The sequence below is a fragment of the Gorilla gorilla genome, chromosome 15, assembly GCF_029281585.2.
Source record: "Gorilla gorilla gorilla isolate KB3781 chromosome 15, NHGRI_mGorGor1-v2.1_pri, whole genome shotgun sequence".
In the NCBI taxonomy this organism is placed as follows: Eukaryota; Metazoa; Chordata; class Mammalia; order Primates; family Hominidae; genus Gorilla; species Gorilla gorilla.
Genome location: NC_073239.2, coordinates 77,947,058 through 77,962,927, shown reverse-complemented (window position 1 = coordinate 77,962,927; position 15,870 = coordinate 77,947,058). Strand labels below are relative to the sequence as shown.

General features: G+C 36.2%; 1 protein-coding gene across 5 annotated transcripts in view; it reads right to left on the bottom strand.

Annotated features, from left to right (window-relative positions):
- The window catches only part of SLC38A6 (solute carrier family 38 member 6), a 97,984-nt gene that overhangs the window by 52,636 nt on the left and 29,478 nt on the right, over positions 1-15,870 (bottom strand). For all 5 annotated transcript variants that reach the window (XM_004055261.5, XM_055361790.2, XM_063697878.1 and 2 more), the window contains exons 4-5: positions 10,510-10,562; positions 6,872-6,911 (exon numbers count right to left, since the gene is read on the bottom strand). In XM_004055261.5, the coding sequence (XP_004055309.5) occupies positions 6,872-6,911; positions 10,510-10,562 (93 nt within the window). The remainder of the gene's footprint in view (positions 1-6,871; positions 6,912-10,509; positions 10,563-15,870) is intronic.

Genomic DNA, 15,870 nt, shown 5'->3' with positions numbered 1-15,870 from the left:
TCATTTCATCTTGAGATATATTTTCAATGTATTTCATTTTTCAGTATTGGAGCTGCTCTGGTGATGTGATTAGTTCAAAATTCATGGAGTTTCATGACGAGATTCTATTGCATCTACTGCTATGACTCTACTGTATTTACGGCTGTGATTGTAGTTCTGAAGAGGAAGTTTCCTATTCTCATGTATTTGAAATATTAACACTCCACTGAAATCTAAAAAATAAAAATCAGTCTCTGTGCTTCCAAATACTGTATTCTTATGAGTTATTTTTCGCAGCACTCTGAAAATGCTTCCCAAGTTGTCATTATTAAGCATACAAACTTAAAAAAACAAACCAACCCTAATCGGAGTTTGGGCCTAAGACATCATTACAGTTTATGAAGATAAGAATCTTTTTGTTAAACATGTAAAATATATGTATGAGGATAGAATTACTTACAGCTATTTTTAAAACAGAATTAGGTTTTCAGCACTTGGGGGAAGTTCAGCAATTCTTAAAGGACTACTCAGCCCTAAACAAACGGATGTGCTACGGGGAAAAAATAAGTTTGCCTTTCTGTCTCAGAGAGATTCAATTTTATTTCAAACATGTTTTTAGTCATGGATACTAACTGGTTTATTCTATTCAATGTGTCTTATTAATCTGGTGGTCCCACAAAATATCTAAATGCCACTGAAGTTCTATATGCACTCAAATAGTACAGAACACATGCATAAATGAAAATCAAAATATATGGGGGAAAATGCTCCCCCATGACCCTAGAAAAAAATGTATATCTTTGTCTTATCATTTTCAGGATCTTAAATTTGAATAAAAAATGACCAAAATATCTACTGTTCTGAAAATTTTATAATTTTCAATAGAAATTACTATGAAAAATATTTTCAAAACCTTAAAAAAGATACATTACCAGTAAATGTTGTCAAATGAAGTGCTTGTGAAAAAGACTCTCCAAATTTCCTGTATCTCTCCTATTCTAAGGCAGTGCTTTCTAGAATTTCTAGACAAGTCTCAAGAAAGCTGCAGTTTCACCACAGATAAACTGACCAGCAGATGGCGATGTATCTGCGCGCCAAATCCTAGTTTCCCAAGAGACAATACAAACTAGTATATCTGAAACACTCTTAGTACTTTACTAGCCTACCAAAAAGTAAATAAATAAAATGCATGAATGAATATACAGGAAGAAAGCAAATCCAAGTAGTTTCCAGCATCTAATATTGTGAATTGTTCAAATACTGAGAATTTGAGATTTTTATAATTCTCAATTGAAAATGATCTTATTTATACCTTTCTGAGATTTAGAAATGGGGTTACCAGAGTCCATAGATTACCAAACTGAGGTGTTAATAAAGGCTGCAAGAGTAAGGTGTGTGGATTCTGTGCCAGACTGAAACATCTGGGTCATTCTAGCAATTTCAGTAGGTTTCAGTAAGACTACTAATGTTTATGGTTTTCCTTTCACAATATGTAGTAATGATTAAATTTTTAATCTCCTTTAAAGAACTGGGGCTTTGAAGAACTAAGGAAAGCATATGCTATTCATAGTAATCCTTCATATTTATAAGAGCAAAATAAGAATATGACATCCTCTTAGGAGCTACTCATCTTTCCACATTTTGAATTGGGCAAGTTGTGAAACCAGAAATAACATCAATTGACTTCACTGTTATCATGTGCTTGTAAGAGTTAATAAGACTTTTTCTGGCTTGACTAAGAAGATGGTTGGGATGTAGTGTTTGATTTCTAGTGATATTCTAGCCTACTGAATGGTTTACTTCAGGAGTTCAAATGAATGTGAAACCAACTACTTACCTTAGTTTTTAAGAAAAGAATCACATAATACAACACTGTTACAGGAACTATGTGAAAACTACCTTATACTTATTTTCTACTACAGTTATTAATCTTTTATCTTTAGTTAGGCCGCCAAATTCAAACTCTCTAAGCCAGAATTGTCCCCTATAACAGCATTAAATGTTAAAACTTCCAGACACGTCTTTTCTGACTTTGGGTCCCAGTAGCAGTGGCTCTCAACAAATGCTACTCCAGCACCTGAGGAAATGGGCTGCAGAGGGTTACCTCTGGCTCTAGCCAATGTTGAGCCTGTTATTCATTAGTATTGGGAATATATCAGGAATTGCTTTTAAGTAGTAATTTACTATATGGTTCCCAAATTTCCAAAGCCAAGGATTTCTATAACCTTAGAATAAGAGTGTTAAATTTAGTGTGTTGCATTTTTTCCATTATAAAATTTAGAGATTTATAGACAGTAGATTTTTTCAATCAGTTTGTCAGACCACACTAGAGCCTTGTGACTAATACTTGGTGCCTGATTAATCTTGGGGGAGAAAAACGATTTTCTGTGAAGTTCTAACAGTAGACGCTTTCCTAAAAACTATATGCTCACTTACATATACTGGGCTTTCTCTTCCTGGTCAATCAACTCTCTTTTTGCTCTTGAAGGAGTACTAAGCCAGGTCACTAGCTTTTCCCTCTCTCCCCTCTTAGTCCTTTCTTTCTTCCTATAATAAATGTTATTTACTAAATGTATACTATGTGCTAAGTACTAGGGATGTAAATAAACGAGCACATTAATTTGATTTATGGAATATGGAAATGTGGGAAATAAACTGGGTCTTTGGCGAAAGACACATGAAACAAATATTGATCAAGGGCAATTCATGGTCATTTTGCTTTTAAAGGCCTTCCATTTCAATTTTTTTCATGGATTCACCACAGGAATTGTATCTCATGAAAACTGAGAAGTATTTAAATGTTACAAAGAATAAGAGAGTTAAGAAACATTAAGATATGATTTTCTTAACCTGAAAATAATAGATATTTTACGTGTGTGTGTGTATATATATATTATTATTATTATTATTTTTTTTTTTTGAGACAGTTGCCCAGGTTGGAGTTCAGTGGCGAGATCTTGGCTTACTGCAACCTCCGTCTACCGGGTTTAAACGATTTTCCTGCCTCAGCCACCTGAGTAGCTGGGACTTACAGGCACACAACCCCACGTCTGGCTAATTTTTTGTATTTTTAGTAGAGACTGGGTTTCACCATGTTGCCCAGGCTGGTCTCAAACTCCTGAGCTCAGGCAATCCTCCCACTTTGGCCTCCCAAAGTGCTAGGCTTACAGGCGTGCGCCTTCACACCCAGCCTATTTCAATATATTGTTAACCCATTTTACATAAATGAGATCTAACTCTCCCCAATATTTTGAACTTTTAAATTTTTATATAATTCTAAACTAGAAGTCATTCTATGGTCTTTCAAGTTTCTTTTTTTATCACTTACATAGTATATTCAATTGTCTCTTTGAGGCAAAATCTTAGGCTTTTAAGCAGAACTTTAAAAACTGTCTAATTCATTCAACAAATACTACTTATTGAGCTCTTCTCAGAAACTAGGTAAAGTTAGGAAAACAAATAAAAACACATAGTTCCTGTCCCCAAGAAGTTAGAAAATCTTCAACATTTAATCTTTTCACATTTTTCAAACATTTACTATATCATAGCAGAAAGAATAAAGGCCAACTGAGCAAGGTTTGAATCCAGGCTTCATTATGGGATAAATGTGAGCAAGCTACTTATCTCCACTGCACACTGATCTCTTCTCTATAAAATGAAGATAATATCTATATTGAAGAGTTGTTATAATTAAAGTATCTAGTAGAGTGCTTGACCTAAATAGAATCTATTACATTATTTTTCAGTTTTAATGTAAACAACCACTGCAAAAGTCAGATAATTTATACTAACAAACATTCTTTTAAAAAAAAGTTATCTGAACTACATTATTTGCAGACAGGCACTTAAGATGTGTAAAAATTCAATCTGATTTACACTTAATATAATCTTTTAAATATCCAATATATTTCCAATTAATAAAGAAAATAATCAAAATCCATTTTAATGAAGTAACATTGGTCATTGTACGATTGACTTATTTATTATAATAAAACTGTATATATATATACTTATTTAATATAATGACACAGTATATTAAATATCCTCCCAAATAAGTATGTTATTTGCAAGCATACATGGACTAGAAGTTCCACAGATTCTGTATATATCAATCAAGAAACTACTTTTTAAGGCTAGGGTTCCTAGACTTTAACCTAAGAGGAGGTTCTAAAGGGTAGTCCTAAGAACTGAAGTTCCCTTTTGCTTAGCGACAAAAAATAGCATCCATAAATGCTTTTAGGGCAATAGTTATTGATTTGTTAAAGATACCTAAGAAAGGGCCAAATCATCTTTTGAACCAAGTATAACCCTCTCATTGAACTTTCCTGTAATAAAATATGTTAATATGTTAAAATAATTAATGTGCCTCCCAATGTGCCAAATTTGAATTTAAATTTTGGGGTAAGAAGGGACCTTAAACTCCCTGCTTCCCACTCTACCGTCCAACAATTTAACAAAGAGGGAACTGAAGCCAAGACAGTGAGAGTGAGGGATTTCCACAAGACACATGGTTACCCAATGGCAGAGACTGGAGTAGACAGAATTCAAGGTATCTGACTTCCAATCTAGTGTTCTGCTCACAAGAGCAAGCTTCCAATTCTATTATAATAAAGAAATGGTTTATGTACATCTGGCTAAGAAAAAAGACAGAAAAAACTCTGAAAATATGTATTTGGTTATTACTGACTGGGCACTTAGTACACTTTTAACCAATGTGAAGAAAATCATGAGGATATCATTCTAAAAACTAAATAAGCATTAGTAGCTTTTCTAAATTTAAGGGACATTAAAAACTGCTGTGACCACTCTAAATCACCTTTTTTAAAAAAAGTTCTAAAATAAGCAAGCAAGCAAACCAACAAAATTAAGAGTTGGGAAAACTCATGATTTATCCACCTCCAAATGCAAGAATCCTTTCTAGAATTCTGGCAACTGACCAACCAGCTCTGTTTGAATGTTTTCAGGGCTAAGGAGCATTTTCAAAGGGATGTAGGCCATCCTCATCATCACACAGCTTAGTTACAAGGGTACTCCGAATGAGAAAACCCAAAACAGCTTCTCTGTAGATTTCTATACATTAGCACCAGTTCTGCCCTCTGGAACAATACTTGAATTAGTCTAGTGTCTTTTTTATATTTCATGTTCAGTCTTTCAAATACCTGAAGCTAGACGCCAGTCTAGCATTTCCCTTTTCTCTTCTTGATAAATATATTTAGAATATTTAAAGTACTTAGAAAGAGATTATACAAATCATTTCAGCTCTATTCTGCTCAACAAGTTTATCAATTCCCAGGTGTAATAGGTGCTGGGAGTACAAAGAGAAATGAGGCATACTTTTGAGCTAAAGGAACTTAACAATATAGTGGGGTACAGGAGCATACATCCAGAGAAGTTAAATCTAGTAGCAGCAAGTGCTACAGTATAGCCATCTCCAATAACAGTTATAAACAAGATTAGAGAACAAGGAAGGAATCAAGGTGAAAGGGACAAAGAATACAACAGTGGGCCTTGTGCCAGGGTCGCAAATTTGGATCTAAATTGCTGAACTGAACAGTCTACATAAACTGTTAAACAATGGTTCAATCTAACCTAAACAATATGTGATAGTTCTTAGAATCTATACAGAGAGGATAAAGAGGGATTAAAAATATAAAAGTATACATCATATTCAGAAACATTATCAGTGCACAGTTAAGCAATACTTAGTTGCTAAATAAATTATTCCAAAATAAATCTTAAAATCAATGACTATAATAAATTCATAAATGAAGAGACTGGTTTTCTTGACTTTCTACTGTGAAGTGTGAAGTAGTGTGTGTTAGGAGAAAATTATTTGGTATGGCATGCAAGAAAGCATTCTTTTTATTCATATTTTTTCATGAAAATTCAAAGAATTAAAACAGGATTCCAAAACAATGGCAGCACAATTCACTGGTGGAATGTCAATTTTTCCTTAACCAAAAAAACCTATTAAAGATGGAATTTGATTGAACAATACTTAAAGTAATATAGCTCAGACCTCTTGATTATGAGAGCTGAAGTTTATTAAAACTGTCATCTTTGAATTAAACTGTTACATGTAAAAAATAAGATTAAAATGTCCTGACTATACAATCCTGTATAAGATCCAAAGTACATGTCAACCTTTTCCGTGTATTTTCCTTTAAGAGCATTTATTTAGCACTCCAGTCAATGATAAAAGAAAACGAATATATTGTTCAGCACTACGCAACTTCTTTACAACATATACACACATGATACCCGTATTTTGGATTTAAATGTTTAATACATTTACTCAGTAACTGTCTATAATTAACAGTAGTTTTATTTCTACATAGTTCTCAATATTGAGATCATTTCTAGAATTGGTTATTAATAGGAACAAGATACAGGATAAATGTGAGAATGCTTATTTATCTCAGATTTATTTATGTTTTAAACCACTTGGTCATTTTAAATTCTTGGTTACAAGAGGACACTGTTGTCCATACTTGCTTGTTCACAGCCCACGGAACACTAATCCCTCTAAAGTAGTATCTGCCAATAGGGTGATTAGAACAAAAGTAGAGGGAAAATATTTTAAAATCACCAGGAGAGCTTTTCCAGACTGTATCCTACCTTCAGAATCACAGAAAGCCAATGTTTTAGAGGTGTGTTGCAGACCTAATAACACGACTGCAATCAGGGTTTAGCTGGAACTGAATTTAGGAGCTACTGTCACAAGTGCTGCTAAAAAGGATCCAAAAAAAAAAGAGTAAAGAGGTCAACAAACAGGCTTCTGAAGATAGCTATGTCTACAGAAGTTCCCAGCTAGATCTGTAGTAAGATAACAATTCAAAGGACATTATTGCTATCACATTTATGTATAAACAGTGCACTTTCAATTGCTTACCTCCAATATTCTGAATTATTATGGTGCCTGCCACCACCAACTGTAAAAGAACAGAAATATTCAGAAGATAGAAGGGGAAACAATATAAAAGGATCAGTATTTTATTAAAATCCAGTAACTATTACTAAAAAAGCAGATGCAGAAGTTGTGAGGAGAAACTAAAAAGAAATCTGCCAGTCATTTGAAATACATAAAATTAATAATCATCACATTAAAAAGTATTTCTTTAATAGTTCCAAAGTTACTATAAAGAAGTTTTTGAAATTTTTCTTGGCAGTCACTTTTAAATTGTTAAAAGTATTAAAAGCTAGTAATCGATGATTATCAAGTATAAAAATTAAAAGTGTGGGAGTGGTGTCTCACTCCCTTCTTGCTGGTTTTATCACACTGCTTAAATAAGTAGAAAAAGACCGGCTGGGTGTGCTATGCCAATGCTATATTGCCTAAAAGGAAATGATATAAGTTTTCTGGCTATATCAGCTTGGCATATACCAAGACTTTGAGCATCCCAGTCCCAGAGATTAATAAAGTCTAGAGCCCAATTACTCTCAAACCCTGAAAATACAGGCAAAATGTTCCAAACTCAATAATGTGAATTAAGCTGAGTATAAGACAATGGGAGTTGGCAAGAACTGTAGGATATTGGAGAATTCCTCCCCCTTCAATGGGGCAGGTGCTACTCAGCTCTAGCCAGTTGATAATATGTGAGAATGTGGATCCAATGTAGCCAGATCTTCTGATTTTTCAAAGAAAGTCAGAAATTAAATTTTTTCATACTTTAATGATGCTTAGTTGGTAATCAGTTAAAAATAAAAAATATTTGAGCCATATAAAATGTGCCTGAGGACTAAATTCAGTCTGCAGGCTTGTTAGCTTATCATCTTTGATGAGATTCCTGGGGAACTCAAGGTAATCAGATATGCTTAGAGGAAACAGTAAAACACTGTGCTTCAATGTGGGCCTTTCAATCACTCAAGTCTTAATGGATCGGAACCCCAATGTATGCCTGGAGCTGACTAGCTGTCTAGAATCATTCAGTTCTACATGAATTGGGAACAGATAAGCTTTCATGCCCATCTTTGTTAGGAATTCTATCAGTGGCACAGCATTTGCCTACACTGAAAACAATCTAAGTTATTAGGACCTAGGAGCCTTGAGGTTTGCAGAGGAGGGCTAATGATTTGAAAATCTGGCAAAGTGTCTTTGGAGATGTGGTGATTGCCACTTGAACGCTCTCCAGAAAAAATTCTGCATTTCAGCCTATGTAAAACTTAGTTCCAAAATGTCAAAGTTATTTGTGAAAAGACTATTTTGAACTTGTGTATACTATCTTCAGTACAAATGATACCTACTGTCAGTAGTAGGTATACATGAAATTTGGTTTTATTTTCAATTAATATATTGCAAAAAACAGTAATATTAACTTATTGATGATTATTCTTTCATTCTTTGGCTGAATTTAAGCATTTAATATCTTGAAAGCTAGAATATCTATCTATCTACCCACCTGCCTACCTACTTATATTTTTAATGCCTAGCACAGTACATGGTACAAAGTATTTGATCAATAAATATTTGTCTGGTGAATAAATACCAATTTATAGACATTTAAATAAATCTTTAACAAGTTCAAAACATTTCAAAAAATTTCTTTATCATAATATTATCCCATATTATAACTATATAATATCTGGATAGAAGGAAATGGTTAAGTTTCAACCCAACTGTGGAAGTGGGGAGAAAATTTAAACAAGCAACCAAACAACAATTCCTCATTCAGAGTATGCTTTGTCTAGTGTTCCTGCCTACTATGAACTTTTTTGGTGCATGTATTAAAATGACAACACAACTACTCTAAGAGTTTTAGGAAAAGAAGACTCTCAGCAGTCCCTACTCTTTAAACTTTGCTGCTATACAAGCAACGCAGGAAATATAAACATGAAATGACAGTGATGTCAGTGTTGATACTTAGAGTTATGTTTATAGGTTATGTTACATTAATTGTGGAATTTTCTCATACAAAAAATATTTTCTTCTTTGTTTAAACTAGATGGAGGAAACTGATCCCTGGCTACACCAAACATCCTAATCCTCTAGAACAGAAACATTGCTACTAAGGAAGATTAACAAAACCTTTTACCCTCAAGTAACATATTCTGTTTTGTTTAAGTTTCAGGTTACTAAGGTCCAAGCCATGATGCTATACAGTATATGATTTAAGCATTCCTTTTTGTACTTTAAAAACATAGTTAGGGCCAGGCGCGGTGGCTCATGCTGTAATCCCAGCACTTTGGGAGGCTGAGGCAGGTGGATCACCTGAGGTCGGGAGGTCCAGACCAGCCTGACCAACATGGAGAAATCTGTCTCTACTAAAAATACAAAATTAGCCAGGCCTGGTGACACATGCCTGTAATCCTAGCTACTCAAGAGGCTGAGGCAGGAGAATCGCTTGAACCAGGGAGGCGGAGGTTGTGGTGAGCTGAGATCATGCCATTTCACTCAAGCCTCGGCAACAAGAACGAAACTCTGTCTGAAAAAACAAAAACAAAAAACTCCACCAAAGTTAACTGGAATGTAAATACAGGTTTTCTTTCCATTGTATAGCTATATATATTTCCTCCAGACTCACTTTCAGAAGTTAGTTTAGCCAGTTACAGATAGAGTATCCTTTTAGAATAAAAATAAAACAAAAAATGGTAAGTATGTGAAGTAATGCAAATATTAATTAGGTCAATTTAGCCATTCTACAATGTTTACATATTTCAAAATGACATGTTGTCCATAATAAATATATACAATTTTTATTTGTCAATCGAAAACATAAAAACACAAACAACAGATTTACAAACAAAAGAATTCCTGTTTGGAGCCAAAATGAATATGAATTTTAGAAGTATAGTAGTTCTTCAGAAATTAAAAAATATATATATACTACAGCACTAACAGTAACATTCAACTCCTGATTATTGGTGGAAGACAATTATTTTTCTCTACCTATTAAACTAGTGTAGTATCCCTATTGCAAGTGGGTGCCCCATAAATACTGCTGTTATTTCTCTTATTCTGAGTAAGAAAAGCAGTAGATCTAGAGTTCTAGGATGTGGTACTGGCTGTATATAATAGTTGACAAATAGGTCCCTTAATTTCTCTGGTCCTTAATTTCCTCACCTATAAATGAGAGGATAGCTAGATAATCTTTTAGCAATGTTCAATTCTTAAGTGATATGATCTTCTGATTACTGGTTTTGTAAATAGCCATGCTACAATTTGAATTCGATGTTGCTTTTCTTTTCTTGTCTTTATGAGGGTTTACTCATATGAGTACATAATCAAAATTAATACAACTTAAAACAGGTCATCATTACTCTTTTAAAGTCATTCAAGTCATTGTGCTACTTTATTAGGATGAAAACATATTAAAAGATTCAAGCATTGAATTAAATGTATTGATGCATTTTTAGGAAGGACACAAAGACTTCTCTTTCTCTGCCTGCTCCTATCATTCTCTCTTTTCTCACTTTAGTTTCCTTTTATTCCTCTAATGTATTCCTCTTGTACATACTTGTCTCTTTTAACTTGAAACAAAAGGAAAAATGCCACTTTGGGTTTTGGACACAATGAGGAGGAAAAAAAATTACCTTTCCAGGTAATCCAAATGCAAAGAGTCCAAGATCTTCATAAGATATTACAGCTGTTAAGAGAAATTACAATGTTCACTTTTACACAAAACTATTTATGTGTCAGGTCCTAAAGAGAAGAGCAGGTCCTACTACAAACTAAGTACAGTATAATTCTTATGATCCAGGCCAATCAGGACTAAACACAAAATGAGAAAATTCTCCCTAACATCCTCAAATAAAGGCAATACTAAAAAGGATGGTTGGGCTTAATCAGCTGTTTTATGTAAAAATCTCTGGTAATTTTCATCAAATCTTTCATTTTCATCCCAAAACATAAGCCACAATACCTATGATTTTCAAATGTCTTTGTAAAACATGTCTTTTTCTCAGTAGTGACAGTTTTTACTTTTTAAGAAAATCACCAAGGATTCTTTTATTATGTTTCTCTAACATATCTCATTTCTGACAGATTCTTTCTCTCAAGCTGTACATATTAAAAGTTATTTCCGGATGCAGAAGATGGGTCATTTCTGCATTTCCAACTGAGGTACCGGGTTCATCTCACTGGGGAGTGTTGGACAGTGGGTGCAGGACAGTGGGTGCAGTGAACCAAGCATGAGCCGAAGCAGGGGGAGGCATCGCCTCACCTGGGAAGCGCAAGGGGTCAGGGAATTCCCTTTCCTAGTCAAAGAAAGGGATGACAGACGGCACCTGGAAAATCGGGTCACTCCCACCCTAATACTGTGCTTTTCCAACAGTCTTAGCAAATGGCACACCAGGAGATTATATCCCGCACCTGGCTCGGAGGGTCCTATGCCCACAGAGCCTCGCTCATTGCTAGCACAGCAGTCTGAGATCAAACTGCAAGGCGGCAGCGAGGCTGGGGGATGGGTGCTGCCATTGCCGAGGCATGAGTAGGTAAACAAAGCGGCCTGGAAGCTCGAACTGGGTGGAGCCCAACACAGCTCAAGGAGCCCTGCGTGCCTCTGTAGACTCCACCTCTAGGGGCAGGGCATAGCCAAACAAAAGGCAGCAGAAACCTGTGCAGACTTAAATGTCCCTGTCTGACAGCTTTGACGAGAGTAGTGGTTCTCCCAGCATGCAGCTGGAGATCTGACAAGGGACAGAATGCCTCCTCAAGTGGGTCCCTGACCCCCGAGGAGCCTAACTGGGAGGCACCCCCCTGTAGGGGCAGAATGACACCTCACACGGCCGGGTACTCCTCTGAGACAAAACTTCCAGAGGAACGATCAGGCAGCAACATTTGCTGTTCACCAATATCCGCTGTTCTGCAGCCTCTGCTGCTGATACCCAGACAAACAGGGTCTGGAGTGGACTTCCAGCAAACTCCAACAGACCTGCAGCTGAGAGTCCTAACTGTTAGAAAGAAAACTAACAAACAGAAAGGACATCCACACCAAAACCCCACCTGTACGTCACCATCATCAAAGACCAAAGGTAGATAAAACCACAAAGACAGGGAAAAACAGAGCAGAAAAACTGGAAACTCTAAACTAAAAATCAGAGCACCTCTGTTCCTCCAAAGGAAAGCAGCTCCTCACCATCAATGGAACAAAGCTGGATGGAGAATGACTTTGACGAGTTGAGAGAAGAAGGCTTCAGACGATCAAACTACTCCAAGCTAAAGGAGGAAGTTCGAACCCATGGCAAAGAAGTTAAAAACCTTGAAAAAAAATTAGACGAATGGCTAACTAGAATAACCAATGCAGAGAAGTCCCTAAAGGACCTGATGGAGCTGAAAACCACAGCACGAGAACCACGTGAGGAATGCACAAGCCTCAATAGCCGATTCAAACAACTGGAAGAAAGGCTATCAGTGATGAAAGATCAAATGAATGAAATGAAGCGAGAAGAGAAGTTTAGAGAAAAAAGAATAAAAAGAAATGAACAAAGCCTCCAAGAAATATGGGACTATGTGAAAAGACCAAATCTACGTCTGATTGATGTACCTGAAAGTGATACGGAGAATGGAACTAAGTTGGAAAACACTCTGCAGGATATTATCCAGGAGAACTTCCCCAGCCTAGCAAGGCAGGCCAACATTCACATTCAGGAAATAAAGAGAACGCCACTAACATACTCCTCGAGAAGAGCAACTCCAAAACATATAATTGTCAGATTTACCAAAGTTGAAATGAAGGAAAAAATGTTAAGGGCAGCCAGAGAGAAAGTTGGGTTACCCACAATGGGAAGCCCATCAGACTAACAGCTGATCTCTTGGCAGAAACTTCACAAGCCAGAAGAGAGTGGGGGCCAATATTCAACATTCTTAAAGAAAAGAATTTTCAACCCAGAATTTAATATCCAGCCAAACTAAGCTTCATAAGTGAAGGAGAAATAAAATCCTTTACAGACAAGCAAATGCTGAGAGATTTTGTCATCACTAGTCCCGCCCTACAAGAGCTCCTGAAGGAAGCACTAAACATGGAAAGGAACAACCAGTACCAGCCACTGCAAAAACATACCAAATTGTGAAGACCATCAAGGCTAGGAAGAAACTGCATCAACTAACGAGCAAAATAACCAGCTAACATCATAATGACAGGATCAAATTCACACATAACAATACTAACCTTAAATATAAATGGGCTAAATGCTCCAATTAAAAAGACACAGACTGGCAAACTGGATAAAGAGTCAAGACCCATCAGTGTGCTGTATTCAGGAAACCCAACTCATGTGCAGAGACACACATAGGATCAAAATAAAGGGATGGAGGAAGATCTACCAAGCAAACGGAAAACAAAAAAAGGCAGGGGTTGCAATCCTAGTCTCTGATAAAATAGACTTTAAACCAACAAAGATCAAAAGAGACAAACAAGGCCATTACATAATGGTAAAGGAATCAATTCAACAAGAAGAGCTAACTATCCTAAATATATATGTACCCAATACAGGAGCACCCAGATTCATAAAGCAAGTCCTTAGAGACCTACAAAGAGACTTAGACTCCCACACAATAATAAGGGGAGACTTTAACACCCCACTGTCAACATTAGACAGATCAATGAGACAGAAAGTTAACAAGGCTCTCCAGGAATTGAACTCAGCTCTGCACCAAGTGGACCTAATACACATCTACAGAACTCTCCAACCCAAATCAACAGAATACACATTCCTTTCAGCACCACACCACACCTATTCCAAAACTGACCACATAGTTGGAAGTAAAGCACTCCTCAGCAAATGTAAAAGAGCAGAAATGATAACAAACTGTGTCTCAGACGACAGTGCAATCAAACTACAACTCAGGATTAAGAAACTAACTCAACACCGCTCAACTACATGGCAACTGAACAACCTGCTCCTGAATGACTACTGGGTAAATAATGAAATGAAGGCAGAAATAAAGACGTTCTTTCAAACCAACGAGAACAAAGACACAACATACCAGAATCTCTGGGACACATTCAAAGCAGTGTGTAGAGGGAACTTTATAGGACTAAATGTCCACAAGAGAAAGCAGGAAAGATCTAAAATTGACACCCTAACATCACAATAAAAGAACTAGAGAAGCAAGAGCAAACACATTCAAAAGCTAGCAGAAGGCAAGAAATAACTAAGATCAGAGCAGAACTGAAGGAAATAGAGACACAAAAAACCCTGCAAAAAAATCAATGAATCCAGGAGCTGCTTTTTTGAAAAGATCAACAAAATTGATAGACTGCTAGCAAGACTAACACAGAAGAAAAGAGAGAAGAATCAAATAGATGCAATAAAAAATGATAAAGGGGATATCACCACCAATCCCACAGAAATACAAACTACCATCAGAGAATACTATAAACACCTCTACGCAAATAAACTAGAAAAGCTAGAAGAAATGGATAAATTCCTTGACACATACACCCTCCCAACACTAAACCAGGAAGAAGTTAAATCTCTGAATAGACCAATAACAGGCTCTGAAATTGAGGCAATAATTAATAGCCTACCAACCAAAAAAAATCCAGGACCAGATGCATTCACAGCCGAATTTTACCAGAGGTACAAGGAGGAGCTGGTACCATTCCTTCTGAAACCATTCCAATCAATAGAAAAAGAGGGAATCCTCCCTAACTCATTGTATGAGGCCAGCATTATCCTGATACCAAAGCCTGGCAGAGACACAACAACAAAAGAGAATTTTAGACCAATATCCTTGATAAACATCGAAGAAAAAATCCTCAATAAAATACTGGCAAATTGAATCCAGCAGCACATCAGAAAGCTTATCCACCATGATCAAGTGGGCTTCATCCCTAGGATGCAAGGCTGGTTCAACATACGCAAATCAATAAATGTAATCCAGCATATAAACAGAACCAAAGACAAAAACCACATGATTATCTCAATAGATGCAGAAAAGGCCTTTGACAAAATTCAACAGCCCATTCATGCTAAAAACTCTCAATAAATTAAGTATTGATGGGACGTATCTCAAAATAATAAGAGCTATCTATGACAAACCCACAGCCAATATCATACTGAATGGGCAAAAACTGGAAGCATTCCCTTTGAAAACTGGCACAAGACAGGGATGCCCTCTCTCACCACTCCTATTCAACATAGTGTTGGAAGTTCTGGCCAGGGCAATCAGGCAGGAGAAAGAAATAAAGGGTATTCAATTAGGAAAAGAGGAAGTCAAATTGTCCCTGTTTGCAGATGACATGATTGTATATCTAGAAAACCCCATCATCTCGGCCCAAAATCTCCTTAAGCTGATAAGCAACTTCAGCAAAGTCTCAGGATACAAAATCAATGTGTAAAAATCACATGCATTCCTATACACCAATAACAGACAAACAGAGAGCCAAATCATGGGTGAACTCCCATTCACAATTGCTTCAAAGAGAATAAAATACCTAGGAATCCAACTTACAAGGGATGTGAAGGACCTCTTCAAGAACTACAAACCACTGCTCAATGAAATAAAAGAAGATACAAAGAAATGGAAGAACATTCCATGCTCATGGGTAGGAAGAATCAATATCATGAAAATGGCCATACTGCCCAAGGTAATTTACAGATTCAATGCCATCCCCAACGAGCTACCAATGACTTTCTTCACAGAATTGGAAAAAACTACTTTAAAGTTCATATGGAACTGAAAAAGAGAACGCATTGCCAAATCAATCCTAAGCCAAAAGAACAAAGCTGGAGGCATCACGCTACCTGAATTCAAACTATACTACGAGGCTACAGTAACCAAAACAGCATGGTACTGGTACCAAAACAGAGATATATACCAATGGAACACAACAGAGCCCTCAGAAATAATGTCGCATATCTACAACTATCTGAACTTTTGACAAACCTGAGAAAAACAGGAAATGGGGAAAGGATTCCCTGTTTAATAAATGGTGCTGGGAAAACTGG